This window comes from Fonsecaea erecta (genome assembly GCF_001651985.1).
Source record: "Fonsecaea erecta strain CBS 125763 chromosome Unknown Scaff2, whole genome shotgun sequence".
Taxonomy (NCBI): domain Eukaryota; kingdom Fungi; phylum Ascomycota; class Eurotiomycetes; order Chaetothyriales; family Herpotrichiellaceae; genus Fonsecaea; species Fonsecaea erecta.
Genome location: NW_017387245.1, coordinates 3,882,688 through 3,906,679, shown reverse-complemented (window position 1 = coordinate 3,906,679; position 23,992 = coordinate 3,882,688). Strand labels below are relative to the sequence as shown.

The window sequence follows — 23,992 nt, the reverse complement described above, 5'->3', positions numbered from 1 at the left end:
CCATGTCTCAGCGTCTTGGTCCGCGTCCAAGACTCCACCACGTCGAAAGGGAAAAAGGAGAAGTGAAGGACGTGATAATTACTGTATCGAGCTATACGCAGGCCGGGCACGCCAACTGAGGAAGAGGAACAGGGACACCCTCTTCCACGCCTGCCTGTCCCAAGCATTTCTGGTGGTACAGATGGCGGCAGGAAAACGCCACAATGGGACCAAGCTCCTCGGCCGGGTCATTAACTACACCGCCACTCTCGCTCTCCACTGGCTCCGGGGAGCTCACTCCGACTGTGGCTTTGCCTTTGCCCCGAGCCTCATCGTCTTCCACCACGGCTTCGACGTGCTGGACCCGGCGTCGGCGGAGGAGTCGGGCTTCTTCTTTTTTCTGCCACTGCTCCCAGACATTTTCGCCGACACCCGGGCCCCAGACACGTCGTCGACAGACTTCGCATACCTGCCCTCGAGGTCGCCAACCGCGCTGTCTCAGAGCAGCCACCTCGTCCAAGCGGACAAACACGTCCTTGTCCAACATCGCATTCGAAAGGCCCAGAAGGGACTCCTCATATGCATACGCGGAAAATATGGAGCTGATCACATTCCGCAGTTCTGAAAGAGACGGGCTTGCTTCAGCAGCATGTGAGAGGAATGCACGTAGGATGCGTAAGAACATCATGTCTCGACTGGAAGCCCCGTCTCGCATGGATGTAGTACTGGTGAGGAGTGCAGTAAAGACCTGTTGAATGGTTGATCGAAGGGCCTGCGTGATTTCGAGGGCTTGGTCGCCTCGTGGTGCCTCCTGGTTCGGCGGCGAATGAATCGAGACGTCTCGAGCTATCGACACCACGCAGAGAATCAGGTCGAGCCAGAGATTTTCTTCAAAAGACAATGCACGCGTGGCACTGGCGGATCTTTTCGGGGATTTGGCAACTGGCAATGACTTGGGAACATTCTTCATCTGCCCCTGACACAACCATATGCCCACTCGAGTGTATTTGTCCAAGGATTCGAGGAGGTTCGTGGCCGGGTGCTGGACCGATGCATCGTCGGCCTGGTCAACAAAATCTGACCTCAAGCTCCTCAAGGTCGAGCCCAAGAAGGCCAAGTGTCGTGTTAACCGATCCATTGCCTCCTTCACTTGGCCCTGGCGAACCTGCAAGATGACCACAGCATCGACGATGCCACTGTCTTCGATCGTTGGAAGAACTTCTGCAAGTCGAATGTCCCCTTCCTTGATATTTTCCACGTAATCTCTCACGTGTGAAGGGTCGAATTGGCACAGGAGGCGAACGTACTGCTCCATGATCTCATGGTCGTACTTCCGACGTGCGCGCAGATGGTCTTCAGGCTCTAGAAGCGTCTTCAGGTACTCAAACTGTACAAAGAGATCATCCTCCATTGCTTGCAGGAAAATGCGGTGCAAATCCGGCGCCACCTCATCAATAGTAGCAGCACATCTTGGGACATCGATGTTGATGAGATCATGCGCGTGCTTCTCGACGGTGTCTCTGACCTCTTCTCGCTGCCGTTGTGTTAGAGACGATTCTGAACGGAGACATTCAACAACCGAGGCAAATACCCCGGCTCGGTCATGGCTGTCCACGAAAAACGTTGATATCATGTCGGCATATTGTCGTTCTTGCTTGAACACAGACTTGAGGACGCGATAGAATCTGGCTTCCCGCAGGAGGGGAACAAAGTCGAGCACGTTGGGTGGTTGGTAGACGGAAAGGAGGTATTCGATGCTCAACTCGCCATCTTCTTGCATGTCGTCTTCTGGGTACTGACACAGTCGAATAAAGATCTCTTGCAGAACTGTGCCCGAGAGGACCATGTACTGAGGGTATTTGGCCAGGTTGCGTGCGATAAACATGTCCAGGTAGATGGTGTCATCGGGGTCGAAACCTGACGACATCACTTCTAGCAATATGCGAACGATGTATTGGCGGGTGTAGGTACGCGTCGCGGCGGTTTGATTCAGGGCGAGACTATCGAGCGCATCGTCGTCACCCGAATTGAGATAACTGTCTTCAAACGCTTCGTTCAGGGCAGCGATGAAGCTCGCGGTATCGAAATGGAGCACTCGAGACAGATTGCCGAAAGAGGCCGCGGGTTTCAGGATGGAATCGCTCCTCCTCCTGGCCACTCCATTCGCACCTGATCCTCCTGAAAAGAAGAAGTCATAGATTTGTCCCTTGGCAAGCGCGGACTCCTCATCGCCTAGCATATTTCCAGTGGGATACACGCGACCCGTCAGTATGAAGGAAATGTAAGGAAAGATCTTCTGGGCGAGATCGTATCGATCAATCACGTTGACAACTTGCTGACGTGGAAGCTCCTCGCTGTCAGCCAGATCGAGCATCATCATCAAGGGTGTCGTGAAGTCACGGAGGGCCATGGTCCAGACATAGATGTAGGCGTCATACAGGGCATATCGCTGGCATAGGGTGGTCACTTGATCAATGTCCATCGGGGCAGTATCCAACATGCAAATAATCTCCTCCAGCACCGACGGAGTGTGTGTCTGCACAAAGTGGTTGATCAAAGTCTTCAGAGCAGGCGGAGGCATCGAAGGGATCCTGTGATCTAGGATGTACGGCTCAAGGACGTCCACAAACAAGGGCCCATGTCCATGCTCCTCATACCAAGCGAAGACTTCTTCGAAAAGGAAGTTCTCGTCCTCCATGACAAGACAGGCTTTGATACAGGCGTCGGCAAGTTCGGCCATCTGGGGCTTTTCGATTTGATCACTCCCGGCTTGCTGGTTCTTGCCAAAGGCGTACTTCAAGGAGGCGGTCATCATCTCGACCAGCTTTTCCTTGACGACACCTGCACGAACGTTGTCTTCTTCCGGAAGACCAATTGTGACCTTTTCCCCGTCACCTTGGTAATACTTGGTAGCAAGCCGGATGGCGCCAATAAAATCGCCGACGTTGATCATGGCCAAAAGTCTATCGGCCCAATTGGTAAGGACGCCGGTCCAAATGTCATTGAAGCCCAGCAAGAACAGCCTGCCTTTGTACGCTCGGAAGCTCATGTGGAATGCATCCGCCACCACGCCATGCATGGACGTGTCTTCTTCGTCAAGCTGTTCGATGATAGCTCGCAGCTGTTGCGAGTAGAGATCTGCATGATAGATATTCTTCTTCAAGAGGTCAAACGCTTCGGTTACATGCATGGTCAGGTCTTCGATGATCAGGAGCTGTTGGGTGATGGTCAATACGGCCAACACCGACTTGTTCAACCACTGGACCGCCACAATCGCCTCGTCAGCTTGATAACGGCTTCGAGCCAGGAATTGGAGGTCGGGAGGTTTGTTCTTGTCGACGTCGTCATCGCCCTGGGTTCCATGAACTTCCAAGATGGTGAGGATGTTGGACCATGCATACACAAGCTTTGTCTTGGAGACTTCCGAGCCCTGGGATTTGAGCTTGATGGCTGGAAACCATGCCAACGCCGCCGTCATTGCGCTGTGCGCCGCGACCTCTTTGGGACGGGCGGCTTTATGCTGGGTCTGGGCTACAGGTGTCGTCGAGACAATGACAAGGAGATACGGCGTCAGCATTGCCACGAGTCCCATACTATCTGTCCTTTGCTCTATATTACCCAGCGGCAACGGTGAAAAGGCCAGGACAGAACTTTTCTTCAAAGGCTTGGATGTTCGCGAGACAACTTCCGGGTAACGCCCCAGAATTCGAGTCGTGCGGACCACGCGGCCAACCGCTCCCATACCGCGTGTTGCTAAGTGCGAGAACGCCATGCCCTTGTCATCGGCCGAGACGAGCGCAGTATGCCTGTAGCCCAGAAACCCGACGTGAAGAACAGCGCTCTCTGATATGTGACCATCTCCTTTGCGAGCTTGAGGTTGAGAGACTTCAATTGGCTGGATGTGCAAAAAGGGTCTGGATGGTCGGGCTAATTCCCAAGTGAAGATATGGCCATTTGCATGTCCAACGGCAATGGTGGTATGATCAGCGGATAATGCGAGGGACGTGACAGCGCCACTCTCGGCGGCTTTCGTGCCGCTGCCAATGATTGCTTTGTGATTTTGATGGTGGTCAAAGACCAGAACAATCCCCTTGGACGTCCCCAGCACCAACTGATCTGACACCGCCAGACATGTTGGACTTCCGAAGTTTCTCTTGCCAATCTCGGAAAACGCTTGCCCGGTGATCTTTCTGAACTTGCTCCATCTGATCACGTCCCAAGGATTTATGGTTTCGTCCGCCTCGGAAGGCGTGTGCTGGTCCTGACTAGCAGTGGAGGAGTGACGGGAATGGGCGTTTAGGAAGGCAGGCGAACTCGAGCGTAGAGGTGAGAGCTGGGAACTTGACAGTCGAGATTGAAAGCGAATATCAAACGGACGATGGACGGTCGCAGGGCTACCTCTGCGCACGGGACTGCGGATTGAGGCTGCATCGCTTCGAGGGGAAGAAAGCACCGAGTCTCGTACAGAAGGAGTGTCGTCGGGGATTGAGGCCGAGTCGTCAATACTCGGACTCTTCGTGGCTTCATTGAAAGGGGGGATATTGTCGGTTCCATTCGTTCCCGGCACGTCTGGTGGTGCCCCTTCTCCGTCTATTTGAGCAGGATCTCCATGTTCAGCCTCTAGCACAGTATCAAGTGCGTCAATCACGTTCTCCGCTGGCTGACGTGGTTCAGGAGCTACTATGTGTGGCACGTCGTTGTCATCCTGCGCTCTCGACTCTTGAGCAATCTCACCCGCATGCTCCCCATCATCCTCGTCGCGCAGGAAGCTCTCGCCCTCATCTGGGGTCGAGTTCATCGAGGTATCGTCGACACAATCATTGCTTCGTGGGCATCGTCACCACCGGGTCGAGTCTCCTGCAGCCAAACCCACTGGCGAAGCACAGAATGTCCCGCAGGCAGCAACAAAGCAGCAGTGGTGGGCTAATTGCGCTGGGATGCTCGGATTGCAGGTATCAAGGGCAGGGAGAGAGGGGAGGTCAAGAAAGGAAGCATCTACTGCAAAGCCTAAAGCAGGACGAAGAGAGACCAAGAGGATGAAGATTGAGATGCTACGTCTGCTGTGAATGGGTTACAGCAACCACGATGTGTTACGCACGCTTGGGGGGACAGCATTGGTGGTGATGGCGGATTGGAGAAGGGTGCGGTTGATGGAATATATGCTCAGCCGTAGAGTACGGAGGATCATAAAGATGCACTGGCAGCACCTGGGAGTTGGCACGTGACTGGACACTGGAACACACCTGCGGTCAGTCAGTCTCCGTAATCATGATGTATACATACACAGCACCTCTCACTGTCCAGTCCAGTCCCAATGGGTACAAATGGCTGGGTGTTTTATACGAGGTCCTCTATCCTGCCTGGTCTAGGTACAGCTCCGTCATCCGACTCCCGCCGACAAATAAGCGAAGGAGGGCCGGGGAAAAGGCCTTTCACCCACGAGGAATTTTCCATCACTGACTCCGCAAACTTCCTCGGCATCTTTCTGCGAATTTCCAGCCTCTGCCTCTGTTCCTCTCCATCGGCGGCGAACTCATTGTCAGCCCCAGATTTATTTCCTCCCCCTCGGCCGTAACCACAGCATCATCTACAGTCGACAACCCTCTCTCTCTGCCATTCCATTCTCTCCACCCCATCCACTGGCGATATATCAGCGGCCAGAGAGACATGACGAGATAACAGAAGAATGACGACAGTTTCGCCGCCCAAACCTTGGGAGCGAGCTGGATCAACCGGTAAATAGTTCTCCAACCACAGCCAGCTGCTTGCTGGTCACAAAGGTCTTATACTGACGAGTGAACCACGACAGCTCCCTCTGGCACAAGCACACCTGTCACCTCTACCGCCATGACCGCGCCTTCACCCACCTCCGCCTCCACAGACTCGGGTGCCCCAGCTCTCCCCGACCGACCCTCGACGTTAAACAGTGTCGTCAACCAAAATGCATCCAACTTCACTAATCAGAACCGCTTTGGCGTGAACGGCATGAACGGCATGAATTCCAGTCCTTATTCGGCGCCTTATTCGTCCTATTCGTCCCCTTACTCGCGGTTCGGTGGCGGCATGTATGGTGGAGGCATGTATGGAGGTGGTTACGGATATGGTGGCGGCATGTACGGCAGTGGCATGTATGGGGGTGGATATGGAAACTACCCAGGCATGCCAGGTGACCCAAACAACCAGAGTCTGACCCAGACATGGAACAACAGCACTGCCGCGACTTTCCAGATCATGGAGAATATCGTCGGCGCGTTTGGGGGGTTCGCGCAAATGTTGGAGAGTTCATTCATGGCGACGCGTTCCTCGTTTTTCGGTAAGTTCGTTTCCTGCCCACAACACAACATGCTCAAGGCTGACCGCCCCGACCAGCAATGGTCTCCATGGCCGAACAACTCGGGACTCTACGCCAGACCCTGGGCTCAGTTCTCGGAATCTTCACCCTCATGCGCTGGCTTCGGACGCTGGTCGCCAAACTTACCGGGCGTCCACCCCCGGCCGACGCAACCGCTCTTACACCTGCGGCGTTTTCGTCCTTCCTCAATGGCGGCCACGGTGCGACCCCTGCGACCCTGCCTGACGGCTCCCCCGCGCCCCCCCGCCCCTCCCGGAAACCGTTCATCATGTTTGCCATCGCGGTGTTCGGCCTGCCCTATCTCATGAGCAAGTTGATCCGCGCCATGGCCCGCTCTCAAGAAGAGGAAATGCGTCGGCATCAAGAAGTCGCGGCCATGACATACACAACCGGCGAAAACGGAGAGCAGATCCCCATCGACCCTAAGAAACTCGACTTCTGCCGCGTATTGTACGACTATACTCCCACGCCCCAGTCTGGAGGGATGGACCTCGAGGCCAAGAAAGGCGACTTCGTGGCCGTGCTCTCCAAGACGGACCCTATGGGTAATGCCAGTGAATGGTGGCGGTGTCGTGCGCGCGACGGCAAGATGGGATACCTCCCGTCTCCCTACCTCGAACCCATCCAGAGACCCGTGCCCAAGGCGGCCCCACAGATCACGGAAGGCAAGCTCACGCCACAGATGACGGGGACGGACGAGATGGCCGCTTCCTTCAAGCCCAAGCTTCTCCAAAACGCCGGCGAGGCGGATGCCGATACTCAGGCCGTCATGGACTCGCTCAAGACACGGGAGAAGGACTACAAGGAGCGCTACAACGCCGTGTATGGACCGGCGACAAAGAGGCAGCCGGAGGTGGTGAAAGGACCCAAGATGGACAGCAGACCGGGTGATATTTCGGCCGAGAGTTTCCAGAAGAGCGCGTTTTATTCTTGAAGCGAAGCAAGCTGGGCAGGAATGGGCAGGGGGAACCAAAAAAAGGGGGCTGTCTGTGTTCGGGCGAAATGCGTATTTTTGTGAGAGTTTTCTGCCTACCGATATCCCTGATGAAGCTGCTGAGCAGGAGTTATTCGTATAATAGTTGGAAAGAAGCGACTGAGATCGTCTTCTTTTATGTTATGCCTGTCTGTCTATTGCATTTCTGTCTCTCTGTCTTCCCTAGTACGAACTGTCATAGTCGCCATCTATCATGGCTGAGATGCAGTCAACTCAATCGTAGCTCGAGTATCTGGTATTGATAGTATGCATCTCGTTTTTAAGATTCACACCAGGCTAGATCGCGAGATATTACATATCACAAGCTTGTGCTTGGCACGGTCAACAACCTACTATCTACAGTATCTATCATTCATACGTTTCTTGGTCATGCCTTTCTAGGAGGGTCGGCCTCTTGAAGCCCCAAAATCACGGGCAGAAACGAGTCCTCATGCTTGAACACGTACCGACCCAGCCCACCGAGTTCTGTAGTACTAGCAGTCGTACAATCTGAGTGCATAGCGGGAAGTCGCCATCCTCATTATGTTTCAGCGAAACGATCGTGCACACCGATTGTTCTGGGGGGAGGGAGCCTCTCAACGGAGAGCTTTCTCGCCATCACCCCCAAAGGGCGTCTCAAAGCCAGCCCTTCAGTATCTCGAGAAGAGCCGTGTTCCCTTCGGCAGTACCAACGTTAGAGATGCCGAATCCCGCCCCAAGTGCCTCTCGAGATTCTATGTCAGAGGGTATGCCGAGCAGCTTGCATACGTCGACAACTGAGTTCAAATCTATCTTTTGTCAGTATTGGTACTCTGCTGAAAAGGCCGTAACGAAACCGGCAATTTCTCACCTCGTGAACAGACGCTGGGTCTGGAGCTGAAGCTGGGCCTACTGGGCCCCCTTCCAACGAACTGGCTTTCCAATGTGTTACCGATAAACTCGACGCCATAATTGAGCGCGAGGTTGGCGAGCTTGTTCCATGCTGCGTTCATCAGGTCGGGACCGGCCGATGGTACGTGGTCCTTGGTCCGCTCGGTCCCTTGCGGCTCAGGTTGACGTGGCGGTTGGTCTTGTGCCGTATTTCCTCCGGACCGGTTGCCCTCTGGTTCATGGTATGTGTTCGCTGAAGCTCTGAGAAACTTTGCCGCAGAAGTGAGATAGAGTCCGTTTCCTCTATCCAGCTCTGTGAGTATCCTGAGAACCGGGGCTTCCACACCACCATAATGACGAGATACCATGTTTCTAGCGTATCCCGCAATCTCATCACGATTCGATGGCCAAGTGAGGCAAATCCCCGTATCCTCGTGTTGATTGTTGTACTTTCGACCGTGGTGATATAACCCTGCTCCTCCGGCCAAGAAGCTCCACCAAAGGGAACGAAGCTGTGCGAATCTGTTTGACTGAGCAGCATCCGGGTGCGTCCAATGTGTTGTGACGAATGTAATTCTTGGGACGAATTCGTCCCCACAGAACAATTTGAGGAACTCGGGGAGCTTACGGTCGAGGTTTCCAACCCGAGAGGAGTTGACGCTGGCCACAAAAAGCACTCCAACGATAGTGGCGTGCTGGTAGATCGCCTTTATGCCACGGGCGACCTCGAAGAATACTTCTACCTCGTCTCCCGCGCCGAAGCCCGGTGAGTCCATGATGAAGAATTGCTCGCCGTTGATGATCAATTCTTCGAGCTGGAATGCTGTCGTTCCTGTGGTGAACGGTAAATTTTCAGGACATGGGGCTTTTTCAATGTAGCAACACTGCGAGGAAACGGGACTCTTCACTTACCAGGGCCTCTATCATCACGTGCGTGACCCCGAGCACTGGTGAGATCCTCAAACAGGATGGATTTTCCCTCATCTTTTCCGCCGAGGATGATGATGACTTTGGCAGGCTCGTTGCTCGCTCTAAGAGGAATGTGAGAAGTCCAGCCACCAGTATTGAGCAGGGTCGAGAGACTCAGACCTGTTCTTGATCTGGTCGAGACAGTACTGTGTCCGCGAACCAATATCATGTGTAGTGGACTCCATGATTGATGAGGTAGACGTGCAAGGATAAATCCAGGTAGAAAAAGAGAAATGCCTCGAGCGGGCTAAGCTTATGTCGTATGGGTAAAACAGAAATCTGGCAAGGGGGACTTGAAGGTCGATGGACGGATGAGAAGCGATATGGGAGATCTTAAATACATCTATCCCCCTTGTGCACTTTGTGGCACACGACAAGGCTCACTCTTGAGCCCAGTTTCTCTTCCAAGGCCTCGCATGTCTGAAAGGCGTAGGATCGCGTGATGCAGCTCGGCCTCATTATCAAGCGAACATGGATGTGGTGGTCATCTCTATTGGCCCGAGATAGAGTATGTGACCTTTCGCTGGCCAGGCATACAGTGTGGCATATGTGGACGGTGCGGCTGAGCCATGTGCATGGATTTTTTTGCAAGGAGCGTGTGGATCGAGACGAACAGAATCCCTGTGCAGATGCAACGAAGCAGGGCACGTATGGACTGAGACGAGCAGTAATCTCCTGTGCAGATGCAACGCACTACATCTGGTTCCAACAGACTCCTCTACAGTACTAGGAGTGGGCTTAGCCTCACCTCCACCCTGGTGAATTTCAAATGGGTTGACCTACAGTATCCTATACTCAGCCTCATAGCCTCCGAGTCTATCTTTGGGAGTTGCTCATGACTCAGTCTCCCTCATCCGGTCTTTCTCCCTTCCTTGATGGTGGAGTTGTAACCGTTGCTTGATCTGAATAGCTCGGCTTCATCCAGTCTCCTTTTGGAATATGTCTCCCCGGCTTTGCTTGTTGTCTGGTCATTTTTGACTGCTTTGTAGACGCCCTTCATATCCTGTGTCTTCATGTATTCTCCGACCGTTTTCCTCATTCCTGTCCCTCCTTTATGGTAGGCGAGGCTATTACAATTTCCACCGTCAGCCTCGAGTGCTCGATTACTTTCATTTTCCTAGCGCCGTCTCCAAACAGACTCATGGAGTTTGCCTGATCGGAGCTGAAAGGAAGAAAAAGAAGGTCGACTATACCTCACGAGCGCGTCGAACCCATTCTGGCTCAGCTTGTCCGAGTTTTCAAGGCTGCTAACAGCTTTCTCGTATTGCGGTAGGACTTGCTTCAGATAAACCTCCCCCTGCTCTTTGCTGAGGGGTTTGCCTGTCCTTTGGAATTCTTCTTTAATTTGGGCGCAGATTATAGAATTTGCATTGCTGTTGATACCGAAGCCAATCGACTGTCCACTTGCTGCGCTTCTGCCGTCCTGGCTAAACTCGCTCTTGAATCCTTCCTGGTACTTCAGGAACTCTATGCCTTCCTGGGACATTCGCGTCGGCGGCGTATTGCCCATGACGAAATGAGAAGCCCGGAATTGGAGTCTCCTGTATGCAGCTCTTTCCAATGATCCGAGATGAGCTAGGTCCTGTGAAAGGAGGCGGCGCCTTGGTAAAGCACGGGGAAGTTTGACAAATTCCAACCAAGCGAATGTGAAAAGAAGTCAAGCTTCGCTGGATGATTGTAAGTATAGGTATCGTCAGCAACTCCTAGTGCCTCCTGAACATCTCGATGCTCGGAAGCTCTTGATCTGATGTCTTGCTGATTTCGGATTCCACCATGCTTTTTGTGTTGGCCGAAACTGCAGATGCCACATGATAGGGGAAGATTATGTTGCCTTGCCCTGAAGCTAACCAGAGCCGCCCAAAATATGCACGAGGGCAGGTTCAGGAATCTCACCAATAGGCGAGTGACTATCGTGGACGACCACTAAGGCGGACGCCGCCTGGCACAGAGACTGGTGAGGCTGGAGATCTAGACCTGGGCTCCTGTCCGACAGTTACCTCTCTCAATTGCCAACTCAGCTAGCGGCCATGCACAGGACATTTTCGCTAAGCTCGCAAATAAGCACGCTCTGGTCTCGCACCAGGCGTCCTTTCACGAGATGCCTTATTTGCGAGGAAAGAACACGGGCTGCCAGAATGTGTTCCATCGGTATAGTATATCATACTTGTAAGCTTTTCGCATTTTCAGATCCGAACATCAAACGCTCGACCCAGCCTCATCTTTGGCACTCTTGGATTAAAACTCAAGGCTTTCAGCACGACTCAAATCTCTTATACGCCAATGGAAAAGCAACTCCCCAGGTTGGAGGAGATCACCAGAAATGACTCCCCAAGTTCAGCAACATTAGAGTCATTTCGACCAATAGTTCTTCGTCTCCGCGAGGAAATGTCTGACAAGAAGATACAGCACGCTCTCAAAAAGGTATACGGGGTGAGCACAAGGTACGCTGCGCTCGGGGTATCCTGTCAGAGAAACAACTATTTGTTTCATATACTAAGAGGCTACAAAGTGCGAAACAGCTGAATCGTTTGAGGACCAAGAAATGGGGCAGCATGAGTGCTGATCAAGCACAAAAGTCTGAAGATCAGCGACCGTATTCTCGAAGCATTCAGGAGACTACCATATTGCCTTCCCCAGTCCAAGCTGGTTTCTACCAAGACGATATCAGGACGCGAGAAGACAAGGTACAACATTGGGTGAATTCATATATCGACTGCTACTTCACTGCCAACCAGGCTGCAGTAAGGGAGTTTGATCTGCTGTATTCTACTCCCGGCGAGGACTACCAGATCAGCTGGCAAGAGCTGAACCAGATCACAATCGGACTCCCTGACCTCATGAACCCAAAGGCTCAAGCGAAGTTCTCACAGACCTGGCGTCAGATTCTTGACGGGGTGCGAGCCGCAATCCGAGCGACCAGGGAAGCCAACGCTCTCATATTCTTTTGGAGAATCTGCCGACAGCTGTTGGACATGCAACAAACAGAGGACGCACAACATTGGTTTCGCAACGAATATCCGATCGAGGCCCTATTTGCAGCCATCCTGGCAGAAACAGAGAATGATCAAAACGGCCTCCCTCTTCTGTTGAATCGCTTGATTGAGGTTGTGTACACGGCTCCTCGTGACGAAGTGACTGGCCTCCTTGAACGAGGTTACTTTCACGCCATTCGGCGACTAAGAATTGCCTGGCCTACGGAAACCTTCACGATCCCGCAGATGGAAACAAACTACCTTATCCGCTGGAACGAGACGACTTCCCATGTCCGGCCGCTCAGCAGTGAATACGAAAAGCTCATTTTATGCGCCCTCGAGAAGTTTGGAGAGGACGACGAGCGCGTGTTCATCTTCCGGCACCAGTTTCTTTTTTTCCTGTCACGATGTGTGCAAGATCCGACGGTCATTCACTGCACTGCAAAGCGCCTTTACAGAAAAGCCAAAGATGTGCTGGTGAAGAGGCCAGGCTTTATCTGGAATGGGGTCCCGAGAGCCTTGGGATTTGCAGCGAGGATCCTGATGACTGTCCACGGCCAAACCCTGCTCGACGATGTCGGAGAAGATGATCGTCGGAATGCGATTGCTGCAGGATTTGCATACCCAACTGACGCCTACAATGTGCTCTCTCTTGGCAACGATGATTGCCAACATCAAGCTGACCGTCTGCACAGAGATTTGGGGGGTGAGAGTTATAATTCTTAGTTCTTGCATAGTGTTTATGTCGGTGATATGTCACTCCACAGCTTGTACGGTATCGGTGCAACCGGGTCTATATCTGTCTCTGTGGGAGCCATGGTAGAGTACGGGGGAGTGCCGGGGGAGCATGCCCGAGTACTGGGTGACCCACAGGGAGCCCCGTCCTGATGCCAATCCACAGAAACAAAATTCTCTCACAATGGGACAGCGAGGAAGGAGATTCATACTTGATAGTCTTATGAGGATGGTGTCATACGCCCCTGCTGTATATATTTGGCGGGTGGGGGGGCGCGCCGGGACCTCAAATCAGGCTGTGGGCCACGTCTCTAGACCAGCGTCCAACTTGACACTTCCCTCTCTGTCTGGTCACACCTTGACGCATTCGATAACCGCAACGTCAGTCGCCAAGCTCTTGTGCACGCCGACCATCTTCAACCCAGCACTCGCTGTCAGGTCATCGAACATCTTCTCGGTCCGCTCCTTGCCACCGAGATTCATCATGCAGAGATCGGTCCAGGCATTCAGGGCCGTGGGCGGATTGGGCATGACTTGCTCGGTGATTAGGACTCTGGAGTCCGGGGCCATGGCGTCGGCGAGGTGAGAGAGGATGATGCGATCGTTCTCGTCGGACCAGTCATGCATGCAGCGCCGGATGTAGTAGACGAGAGCGCCTGGAAAGGAGGAAAAAAGGGGGAGTTAGACTCGCGGAGGGAAAGGCGAGGTGGGAAGGAAGGAAGAGAAGGGTAGATAGAACTTGCCTTTGACAGGGTTCGGCTGGAAGAAATCATGCGGAATCTTCCTGACCTCTTCAAAACCGGGTTCGTTGGCCTGAATGACTTCCTCAATGACCGGTGCCCGGTCTTGCAACACCAGTCTCTTGGCCGGGATCTCAGGAAACGCAGCCATGATGCGCTTGAGGGCCTGGCCCTTGCCACCGCCGACATCGACGATCAACGGTCTGTCCTCGGGACCCTCCGTGTTCTTCGCAATCCAGCTGAAATCGTACATGCCCGTCACCGGCAGCACCTCGTCGAGCGTATTCATGCTCTGATTAAAATCGACCAGACGTTCCGGGTCCTTGCTGATGACCTCCCAGAAATTCTTGTCCGGGTCGCCCCAAGCGAACGAATGGGGATTGTGATTCCCCAACTTGGGTTCTTTCAGACCGTACTTGGCGAAGAATTGCGGCCACTGGACCCATGGGACCATGGCTTCATCGAACCTGGAAACAGAATAGTCCTCAGTGTCACACATCGCACGAAGCGAGGGGGGGCCGGGAGGTTTACATGATCTGGAAAAAGACCCCTTGGGCGTTTCCAGAGACATAGAGCTTCGAAAGCCTGGAATGTGCGACACGGTCCTCCCCGATTTGATGGAGGAAACCTGTAACGGGTTGAGACGGCGAAACTCGAGCGCAGTCATATCCGCCCAAACTGACCTGTAGCCACCATCATCCAAGCCATGCGAGCTGGCAACGGGTCAGTCATGCCTCGGCGAAATGTGCAACCAATCAAGCGTACTGACGAGCGGCACCTCAGCACCGAGACTGGCCGCCAAATCCTCGTAGGAAATGCTTCCTTCCAACGGAATCTTGTCAAATGCTTTCATCTTCATAAACATCCGAATCGCCCCCATCTCGGCCATCTGGAGCAAGTCTCAGTTGGGCATGGTCCAGGGTGTATAGGGAGGGATAAAAACACTCACGTGTGTCGAGAATTCATATGGCGTCTCACCAGGCTCCCGGACGACGTTGATGATCTGCCGGGCCGCATTGGTCATTCGTTGACGCAGCAGCAGACCCTGTTGCCCCGAGGGGTCCTTGTAGTCCTTGGAGGTCTCATAAATCTGATTCGTCAGGGCGTTGAGAGACTCGATGAGCTCACTTGCGGCGACATCCAAAGCGGGCGGGTCGTTTCCTTGGGAGCTCATTGTAGCAGACCAAGAGACGGGTGGAAAGCTGAATAACTTTCTCCAGGGGTTCAATCGATGCCTGAATAAAAGACCGTAATGGCAGATGACAAGGTTTCTACTTTCGATGAGGGGGATCAAAACCCCTCGATAGGATTCTTCTGCCCCTCACAAGGCCGGCAGGATTACGCGGGAGTTGCAATCAGACCTCTTCCATGGACCATGACACCTCGGGAGGTGATCCGGCCATGGGAAGGGTATGTTGGCAACCGTCTCGATTGAGCTGGTTGCAGGTACGAGGGTGTTTTGGTTGCATCGTGGCCCTCTGTCAAATGGAGTCGCCAAAAAAGAGTTGGACGACTCAGCGTGAGTATTTCGCCGTTCTCGGCCGCTATCGGCACGGCTCGCGGGCTGGCAGAGCCGGTAATAGTCCCGGCCTACGGCCCCACACACCGGATCCCAGCCTCCGCCAGCTTTCTCAGTTGCTTCCTCAGGTGTGAACTCTCACTGGCCAACGGGAGAGACTCCGCCCGTCAAAAGTACTCCCCCACTCACCAGGAAGCGTCACCCCAAGTGCCGACTACATAGCGTCCGTGGTTTCCGCGTAGATTAAGTTTCAGAAAGCTCAATGGTCTGCAAGACGATGGTTTTTCCATATGAGATCACATCATGATAAAATAGAGACGACTAAGCAATGGCAGATACACCACCGGACAACAATGAACAGATCCAGCAGATCACGCAGGCGGCCATAGAGCCAGACGTAAGTTCGATCCATGCTCTGCTCCAGGAGTTTTTGCCGAACCCGCGATATTGCAGTCCCCGCCCGAAGACGAAGGTTTTGCAGAATCGAGGTGATTTAGCTGAGCCAGCCTTCAATCTCCTATATCATATTGCTGACGAAAAATCCCCTTCAAAAGCACGTCTAGTTACTGTACCTCGATCCAGTCGGAGATCAGAAACGGGCGGATTGAGAATGGTCGTGTGTATGCCGCGTACGGACGAAATGGTAATATGGATATTAGTCCCCAACTCCCCTTCTGAAGACTTTTTAACGTGGATTATTAGAATATGGCTTGCCCGTTGACGATTATGAGCTGGACCGGATCGACATGAACCACGAAAAGTACACTCTGCTGCAGAACAACAAGCTATTTCTTGCCCCGTTGCCTCCGAATCCCCAGAAGATGTTAGATATTGGCACCGGCACGGGTACTTACTTCTAACTTGCAATCCACGAATCCCCAAGCTCGAGAAGAGAGGTTCTGACACAGTAGTAAGGAATCTTTGCCATCTACCTCGCCGATATGTTCCCGTCGGCCGTAGTCCTCGGAACGGATATTTCGCCGATCCAACCCCCATGGTTAGCGGTTTTCCTGGTCCAAATCGAAGAGGTTCAAAGAGGCTGATGAGAAGCAAATAGGGTCCCTCCCAATTGCCAGTTCGAGATTGATGATGCAGAAGAAGATTGGCTGTATGCAGAAAACTCATTCGATTATATCCACGGCCGAGATCTCTACCACTCGATTCGCGATTGGCCCAGGCTCATCGGGCAGGCGTACAGGTGAGCAGCAGTTCCAAAGCAAATCCGAAAAAGCGGCCTGAACTAATTAGCACCGGTTCCAGCCACCTCAAGCCGGGAGGGTACCTCGAACTTGCCTGCGTGTGGCCAGTGCCCAAGAGCGATGACGGTACCTTGCCCAAGGAAGGATCAGCGTACGTCGAGGTGTGCGACACGTTCCAAGAGATCGCGGCTCGGATCGGGGCCGCGCCTGACGCTCCTTGGAGCTACAGGTCGTGGATGGCCGAGGCCGGCTTCCAGAACATCCACGAGCACATCTTCAAAATCCCCACCTCTCCCTGGCCTCGGGATCCGAGGTTAAAGAAGGTCGGTGCGTTGGAGCTGGTGAATGTCATGGAAGGCGCGCAGGCATTCTTGCTTCGAGGCTATACAGCGAACCTGGGCAAAACGCGAGAGGAATTGGAGGTCTTGCTGGCGCAGATGAGGAAGGAACTTGTGAACCAACGGTTTCACAGCTATGTTTCATTGTAAGGAGAACTCCCGTTCCTTCTCCCGGTGTTGGAAGGATCCAAAAGCTAATCCGATCTCTAGCGTTGTCGTATACGGGCAGAAGCCGGAGGCATCATGACCGTGGTATGGTAGGGCGACGGAACTTGTACCACAGGATTTGACTAGGTAGTCAATGGACGCTGTTATGACTTTACTAAAGCAATAGTTGCGACAGCAACACAACCGCCCAGGAGGAACTCATTTTTAGGATCCCGTATCATTGGCCGACACAATGTAGCTGTTCGAGGGAGAGAAAAGAACAAATAGTATGGAGGGAGGTGCGCACTCGAGGCACATGAACAAATCAACAACGAGGTCAACTTGCTATGGGCCATCCTGAACGAATAGAACAAGAAAGGATCAGGATCAATCTTTCTCCCATTCACTGTCTGAAAAGCACAACTGATCTAGTCTGTAAGAAAGAAAACTCGTAGCAGTGTGCACTTGTTGTATCTGTACAGATTCGCAACCCGAATCGATCATCAGTCTCATCCATGCGAGCTTGACGAAAGAGGCAACGACGATGCCTTCAGCCTTCATTCTTTGGGGCATGGGGGCGGCATTGGCAAGACACAGCTCGCTTTCCACTACGCTCAAGAACAGTCCGACTATTATGGGTCTCAGCTGTGGATCGACGGCACAACAGAACGGACTCTATTCAGTGGTTACAAAGAGATCGCGAGCGAGCTTGCCCTAGAAGGAGCCACGTCGCCGACGAACTTAATATTTCCGGCAGCGCCGCCGTGAAGTATTTATTCGCTTGGCTGAAGGAGCCGAAAGATCAGCCATGGCTCCTGATTTTGGACAACTTCGACGAGGAGACTACGATCGAAAATGGCATTAGCACATACCTACCACCTGAAGGACAAGGCAGGATTCTGATCACAACCCGGAGGAAAGGCGTCCATCTCGGTGCGCGACTCCACCTCGTGGAAATTGGTCTCGATGAAGCTGCGCAGCCTCTGATCAAAATCATTCGGGATGGAAGAGAGGTGGAAGTCAAAGCCCATGTCGGACCGTGCTCGACAACGTGAGCTCGACGACGCGCTTCAACTAGTCCAAAAGCTGGAAGCCAATCCTCTTGCGGTATCTCTCGCAGGCGCTTACATCCGAGACGATGGGCTATCTTCCATCCAGTCTTACTTGACCCTGCTCGAATCCCAGGATCCAGATGATATCAAGGACATTCCAGGTGACTAGGTTTTAGTGTGTACAGAAAGAAATAGGTAAGGGTTGGATCTTACCTAAGTTATGCGCCTCTGTAGGTAGTAGTCCCACCACCACCTCTCCTCACCTCAAAAACTAAAACTTTTGGAAATTGCTATATTGATAAGATCTCAGATGACGGAAAGCAGGCATCAAAATAAACAGCAAAAAAAGGAACATGCCTCGGACGAGAATCGAACTCGTGACCTTCGGATAGCCCTTGTGTGTTCACAAGATCATAAATATTTTATGAGACCGACGTCATAACCGACTTTCGGAAAGTTAGCTTGAATCAAAGACCATGTAGACGGAAAATCATACCTAGACCACCAAGGCAATTTATTGATTGGATTTGGGACAGATTTTGGCCATGAAAATTATTGTCCGAGTCAATTTCTGGCTGTGGGAGCGGAGTTTACCGCACGTGTTTAGTGCCGGGGGGGAGACCGAAAAGTGCCTTTACGGTGCTCGGCAGCAATAACCGAGAGTGGGCCCGGCACATGGGAACCCGCATAGACTTAGGCAAAAACATTTCACGGGCGTGCCTCAGGGCTTGCCAAGCCGAGCTCAGGATTGCACAGACACGGCTCAGCATGGCTTGGGTCACGACACGGGTCAAATAGCGAGATGCTCAGGTTTAGAAGCGGAAATAGACTTTAGAGAGATTAAGATTTCGCCGCTGAGCATCGTGGTATAGGGCTCATGATCGAAGAAGCCCCTGAGCCCCTGAGCCCGAACTGGCTTATGAGAACAGGCACTAGAGAAGCTCCTGACTGCTCGTCCAGTGCTCGGGCGCGCTCCCTCGTACTCTACTGTAGCTCCCATGCTTGGCCGAGCATCCGCCACGTGCCCGAGTAAAGCGGCCTCGCTCCCTTTCCTGAATGAAAATGGCAAGGGACGGAGCACTGTTTGGGGATGATATAATGTATATATATATCTCCCCGGCACAGCCTTGTCGCACGCACGCACACATGGCGCAAGATGCGCTAAGAAGATCGCCTCAGTAGCCCCAACCTCCTCGAGAACCGGGCAGATGATCGACACTGAAGCTGGTCAGGTTACAATGCACCTTGGGGAATGCTGCTCGTTGCATACGTATGTGGCACTACGATTGAGCAATGGTTGAGTTGAGGAGCTCTACTCCCTCGACCTTGGGCTCGACATCGAACTTGACTGTGCTTCCCACCATCACCGACATCAGTCTGCTTCTCCTTGCTTTTGAACACCGCCACCGCCACCACCATGGAGAGCGCTACGACGACCACAACCGTGAGCAGTAGAGACACCACCAACAGGAGCGTTATTAACGTGAGCATCTTTGCCAGCCCAGAGACACAACAACAGCAGCGCGATGTCTCGTCGCGTCCGCCACCTCCCACCAACGACACCCACCCCTCCTCGCCCACCGAAAGTAAACCCTTCAAACCCACCCGGCGGTTCTGGCTCGTCATGCTCTGCATCTCAGCCATGTCTTTGTGCGGATCCGTGGAGGGGACTATCGGGTGAACGCACTGTGCTTGCTTGTTCCAGGAGCCCCTTTCCCCCCCCTTCTGGACGCTGACTGCAATACAATACAGCAACCTATCTAGGAAGACTGCCCTCGGAACAGCACTTATGGTGGTTGGTCACTTGTCCGGCAGGTCAGGTCAGGTCAGGTTCAGCACGGAAGAGAGGAAGAGGAAGAGGGAGAGGGAGAGAAAGAGAGAGAATAGATTTTTGGTGTACGTGTGCGAGACACAGACAGAACAGATATAACAGACCGATCAATCTGAGATACAACCGTGGTAACAGGATATTTGTAGGTTGAGTTAACTGTCGCGCGTGAGAGGGAGGGACTATGACAGGACGAGCTTAAACAGGCAACAGTTTCGAGCGCATCAGACCAGAGAATATGGAAGCAGAATCCCCCAGTGTGTCAAATAGTGCTTGTGGGAGCGAAAGATTCGATTCTCTTAATCAAAAAAGACAAGAACATATCAACTTTTGAGTGAACAAAGTCACAAGGTAACAGACAACCATCGCAGCGAGCAAAAAAGCGGCAGTCAAAAGCCGGCACTGTAGCAACGATGCATACAACAAGCCCCATGAAATAGATGAACACGTAGGCAGCATGCCTCATAGCCTCTCAAAGGTTCCTTGCCCATTGCGTTCCAGTGTGTGTTGAGTTACAGTCTTTTCTCCTGGCGTTTCTTGTCGAGAGGGCGATGTGGTGCAATCATACTCCACCGGCAAATCGCCAGCCACATACACTTTGGGCCATCAGATTGACTGTCCAGGGAGATACACGGCTTCAGCGATCTCAGAGCCTGCCTCGATGGTGCATACTTCTTATCTGTAGGTATAGTTAGGGCAATGCTACTGCTGAACGGGAATGTTAACATGAACCAGCGTGATATACGGACATACCTTTCGCACGCCATCATCTGTGTCGTCGTCGTCGTCGTCGTCGTCGTCGTCCTCTTCCTCTTCTTCCTCATCGTCCACCAGCGTCGCACCCTCGTCACTACATTCAGTATCATCACTGCTGTCATCACTGTCGTCTGCGGATTTCTCACCCCAGCTACCTCGTCGAGTCGAAGAACGTCGTGCACCATTGACGACAAGGGGACCTTGTGGGGATGTCGAGCCGCTGCTGTATCCCGTTCTATCTCTATTAGACCGAGACGGTCCTCTCGCTGCTTCCTTGACCGATGCAGTGACACTCCTTCTGGACTTGGAACTGCTGGTCTTAGAAGCACATCCACCGATCTTCTTTTGCTTCGACGAGCTGCTTCCACTCTTTGTCTCCTGCATCGCACTCCGGGATGACCCTGAGCTGGACGCCTTGCTCGCCGTGGTCATCGAAGGCTCGTCTTTCTCCTGTTTGACGCTGATCTTGCGGTTAGACAGATATCGACCGTCGAGGTCGCGGACGGCGACGAGGGCTTCGGCGGGGCTTTTATATCGTGCCCGTGCTGTGCCCTTGTTCTTCCCCGGGTTGCGGCTGTCAGGGTGGATCTCGAGGTAGATAACGCTGCCGTAGCGTTTGAGGATGCCACGCAGTTCGCTCTCAGATTGGTAATATGGTAATCCAGAGATGAAGATTTTGCTGCCGTCATTGGCACGACGGACGGGGGGAGGCGCAGAAGACGTTGGCGGAGGCAGTCCAGAGTCACCGGAAAAGTGAATGCTGTTCGGGGTTGCTGGGCCGACGTTACCTGCATGAGCTGAAGGCGTCAGATATGAAGATCGAGGCGGACAGACCCCAGATAAGTATGCCATCGTAGTAGGAGCTAGGGTGGGAGTGAGTGAAGGCACGCTTGGTTGACCAGCCCAGGAAGTCATGGTTGCATACTGTGTAGTGTAGCTCATGGACGCTGGCGGATGAGCAGAGGTCGTGTAGAGAGGGTTTCTGCCAGAAATGTCAGAAGAGGACAGCAATTTCCCGTCCAGAAGACGTACGCAGAAGACCGTGCCGTCGCAGCAGGTCCTGGTAGGGTTGGATGGAAAAGTCCGGCTGGTCTCTCAGAGGGGACGATCCCATTGCTTTCCTTGGGTCCCTCGATTTTTCTCAAGCTCCCGTCCTTCTCTTGGGCAACCAACTTGACACGCACACGGTAGCCATTCCACCCCTGAGTGCAGAGGTTCTCTGTATCTCGTGAGCGTCTACACAGCAATTCTGAGCATTAAACATACCATAGACCTTGACGGCGTCGGCCCTTCCCTTGATGGTGCAATGACCCAGCTGGGTTCCGTCTCCAACATTGAAAACTTCAGCTTTCAAGCTCTGTTCACCCCCGAGACTTCGTGTCATGTCCTTGAGCTCTTGCCATCGGCAGTGGCGTGGAATCTAGGAGATCCATGTCAGCCTCGGATTTGCACAGATTTGGACCACCCTGACCTACATCTTGGACGAGGATAATATAGGGTTGCTCGTCTTTGCTCGAATGACGGCGTCGATGGCGTTCCTGCCTCTGAGGCATTTTCCAGCAAGGCTGGTGACCAAACTGTCAATGTTTTAAAGTGAACCCTATCCGCCTATCAAAGCTGTCGGCGTTTCTGGGTTGCTCTTCTACCATATGACCGGAGATGGGCCAGTGGATCTGACAGTCTTGCTGGCAAACGCCCTCACCGCAATTGTGTGGGAACAGAAGGTGAAGGTCAGCCTTTATAGATTCGAACTGATGCATATGGATCAGGCTGATAGGAGCCCCTGGCCGCTTTTCCCTCCAGAGACGCAAGTGGCCCCCTGCCTAGAGATTACCAGAAAGAGGAAGGTGGACAAGCAGGGGTAGGTGGAATCATGAGTTCTTTTTCCGGGGGTAGCAAGACAATAGGAGCCCGGCCTGCTTCGACGGGGGAAGCTGATAGCAAGAGACAAAACTTCTGACACGGTGAAGATGTCTTGGGTTCGAGGAGAAGACCAGCCTTTCCGAGCGAAACTGAAGACTGATTTATAGACTTGACCTACCCAGGCTTTTGCGACCATGGTACACAGTGGCTTGAATCCTTGATGCAGTACATCTGTTTGCGATTACTACTTGATTTCATAGTGGAGAAGATGTCATCGAGTCTCTTGAGCCGAACCCAATGGAAGATCCAACAGCATAGGTCGCCTAGAAGCTCGCAGGTGACCCCCAATCGGCGGAAATCTGATATCAGATCGCTTCGGGCTTGCATTATTAGGCGACGAGGCATCTCTGCTCTTGGAGGAGGAGAGAACAAGACAATCATGCCAGCTGAGCAAGCCTCCATGTTGCTGTATCAGACCCGGGGATATGGGAATATCCTTGTTGAACGCGCGACCAATACCTAGGCGGTGGTTCATCTGCAAGCCTCTTTGAGAGGGGCCAACGGGTCATGACAGGCATGTGGAGGGACCCTTAGAATCTGTCAAAATCAATAGTTGCAACCTTGGAAAAGGGAGAGGGTCCGTGTCTGTGCAAAGACGACCGCTGCTGCATTCTCTGGAGTCCTGACGTAAAAAGCGGTAGGTCTTGCTGCAAGTCAAGAGAAGATTCTTTGGTTCGACTGGGTCCGGAAGCCCTCATGAGCTTATAAGATACCTCCGGCCCCAGCCGCTGAGGGTGGATTCGGCCATGGAACTGGAGAAAGGCTGGTGCCAAGGGCAAGATGGTCGCATTCCCAACCTCTAGACACGTTCGTGAAGCATCCGAGTTTGGACCCCTGTTGGGATGGATCGCGTGCCAACCTCGGGTCAGGCGAAACCCTCGATCTCAAAGAACGAGTCGTTCAGGTGTCCAGCCTGTTCACCTCACGATCGTCGAGTAGGCTCTTGGGAAAGCGCCCTAGAAGCTAAGAATGCTCCGGAGCGCTTCTGGAGGGGAGGACAGTGTAATGCCACACGCCTTGGTAGGGTTAGGGACCAAAAAAGACTCTCGCGTAGCAGGCGTATTGATGACTTGCCAGGGTCAGCGGGGACACCACAAATCTCGGTGCTCGATTGCCCGCTCCACATGCAGGAGGCGCCCATAGTTCCGCCTTTTCACGTTACGATGCTGCTGTCAAGTCGCAAGGAGGACGCCGGGGAGACGGAAGACACCACCATGCACCAGCTTGTTTGGGACTGAGATGCCATCATTGCACATTCGATGGCTGTCCGCGAACGAGTCTGATACGCGGGCTGCGGTCCTTTGACACGAAAGGGTGGTGTCGCCTCTGACCCAAGCAAACAGTGGCTCAGCTCAAGTCCACCTCTTCATGCTCCTCTTCACATTGTGGGATTGCGCCCCGTTTCCACTTGGTCGCACAGCGGGCGCCGCAGGATCTCTGAATTCTGGGATACGCTCCGATGCGATGTCCAAACTCGGTGCATTTATGTACGACGGTCATCCGATCCGGTACCCAGATGTGGGAGGGTCTATCTCATCGAGATCTGGGCCGTTGAACAACGGATTGTCCTCCACCTCATTGGAGGCTTACACCAGCTGCTGTACGACCTTCCGCTTGTGGGTGGTCGTGAGACGACTCGA

The 23,992-nt window shown here is 53.1% G+C and overlaps 8 protein-coding genes across 8 annotated transcripts; 3 read left to right on the top strand and 5 right to left on the bottom strand.

The window, feature by feature from the left end:
- Positions 1-91: 91 nt before the first annotated feature.
- Positions 92-4,777, bottom strand: AYL99_03157 (hypothetical protein; the record flags this gene model as incomplete). Its single annotated transcript, XM_018834673.1, has 2 exons — positions 92-1,513; positions 1,571-4,777. The coding sequence occupies 2 exons, from the start codon at positions 4,775-4,777 to the stop codon at positions 92-94; spliced, it is 4,629 nt and encodes a 1,542-aa protein (XP_018697297.1).
- Positions 4,778-5,826: 1,049 nt separating this feature from the next.
- Positions 5,827-7,265, top strand: AYL99_03156 (hypothetical protein; the record flags this gene model as incomplete). The annotated part of the gene is made up of 2 exons (XM_018834672.1): positions 5,827-6,292; positions 6,349-7,265. The coding sequence occupies 2 exons, from the start codon at positions 5,827-5,829 to the stop codon at positions 7,263-7,265; spliced, it is 1,383 nt and encodes a 460-aa protein (XP_018697296.1).
- Positions 7,266-7,940: 675 nt separating this feature from the next.
- On the bottom strand, positions 7,941-9,328 carry AYL99_03155 (hypothetical protein; the record flags this gene model as incomplete). Its single annotated transcript, XM_018834671.1, has 4 exons — positions 7,941-8,092; positions 8,155-9,006; positions 9,087-9,205; positions 9,264-9,328. The coding sequence occupies 4 exons, from the start codon at positions 9,326-9,328 to the stop codon at positions 7,941-7,943; spliced, it is 1,188 nt and encodes a 395-aa protein (XP_018697295.1).
- A 665-nt stretch (positions 9,329-9,993) lies between these two features.
- Positions 9,994-10,653, bottom strand: AYL99_03154 (hypothetical protein; the record flags this gene model as incomplete). The annotated part of the gene is made up of 2 exons (XM_018834670.1): positions 9,994-10,210; positions 10,337-10,653. 2 exons carry the CDS (start codon positions 10,651-10,653, stop codon positions 9,994-9,996), a joined length of 534 nt encoding a protein of 177 aa, XP_018697294.1.
- Positions 10,654-11,528: 875 nt separating this feature from the next.
- AYL99_03153 (hypothetical protein) lies at positions 11,529-12,834 on the top strand (the record flags this gene model as incomplete). Its single annotated transcript, XM_018834669.1, has 3 exons — positions 11,529-11,584; positions 11,653-12,757; positions 12,829-12,834. The coding sequence occupies 3 exons, from the start codon at positions 11,529-11,531 to the stop codon at positions 12,832-12,834; spliced, it is 1,167 nt and encodes a 388-aa protein (XP_018697293.1).
- Positions 12,835-13,201: 367 nt separating this feature from the next.
- On the bottom strand, positions 13,202-14,764 carry AYL99_03152 (hypothetical protein; the record flags this gene model as incomplete). The annotated part of the gene is made up of 6 exons (XM_018834668.1): positions 13,202-13,506; positions 13,651-14,057; positions 14,122-14,218; positions 14,274-14,303; positions 14,356-14,479; positions 14,540-14,764. The coding sequence occupies 6 exons, from the start codon at positions 14,762-14,764 to the stop codon at positions 13,202-13,204; spliced, it is 1,188 nt and encodes a 395-aa protein (XP_018697292.1).
- Positions 14,765-15,437: 673 nt separating this feature from the next.
- On the top strand, positions 15,438-16,893 carry AYL99_03151 (hypothetical protein; the record flags this gene model as incomplete). The annotated part of the gene is made up of 7 exons (XM_018834667.1): positions 15,438-15,506; positions 15,692-15,752; positions 15,812-15,955; positions 16,025-16,106; positions 16,167-16,307; positions 16,370-16,792; positions 16,857-16,893. The coding sequence occupies 7 exons, from the start codon at positions 15,438-15,440 to the stop codon at positions 16,891-16,893; spliced, it is 957 nt and encodes a 318-aa protein (XP_018697291.1).
- Positions 16,894-20,375: 3,482 nt separating this feature from the next.
- AYL99_03150 (hypothetical protein) lies at positions 20,376-21,982 on the bottom strand (the record flags this gene model as incomplete). Its single annotated transcript, XM_018834666.1, has 4 exons — positions 20,376-21,411; positions 21,462-21,648; positions 21,696-21,849; positions 21,905-21,982. The coding sequence occupies 4 exons, from the start codon at positions 21,980-21,982 to the stop codon at positions 20,376-20,378; spliced, it is 1,455 nt and encodes a 484-aa protein (XP_018697290.1).
- Between the last annotated feature and the right edge of the window lie 2,010 nt (positions 21,983-23,992).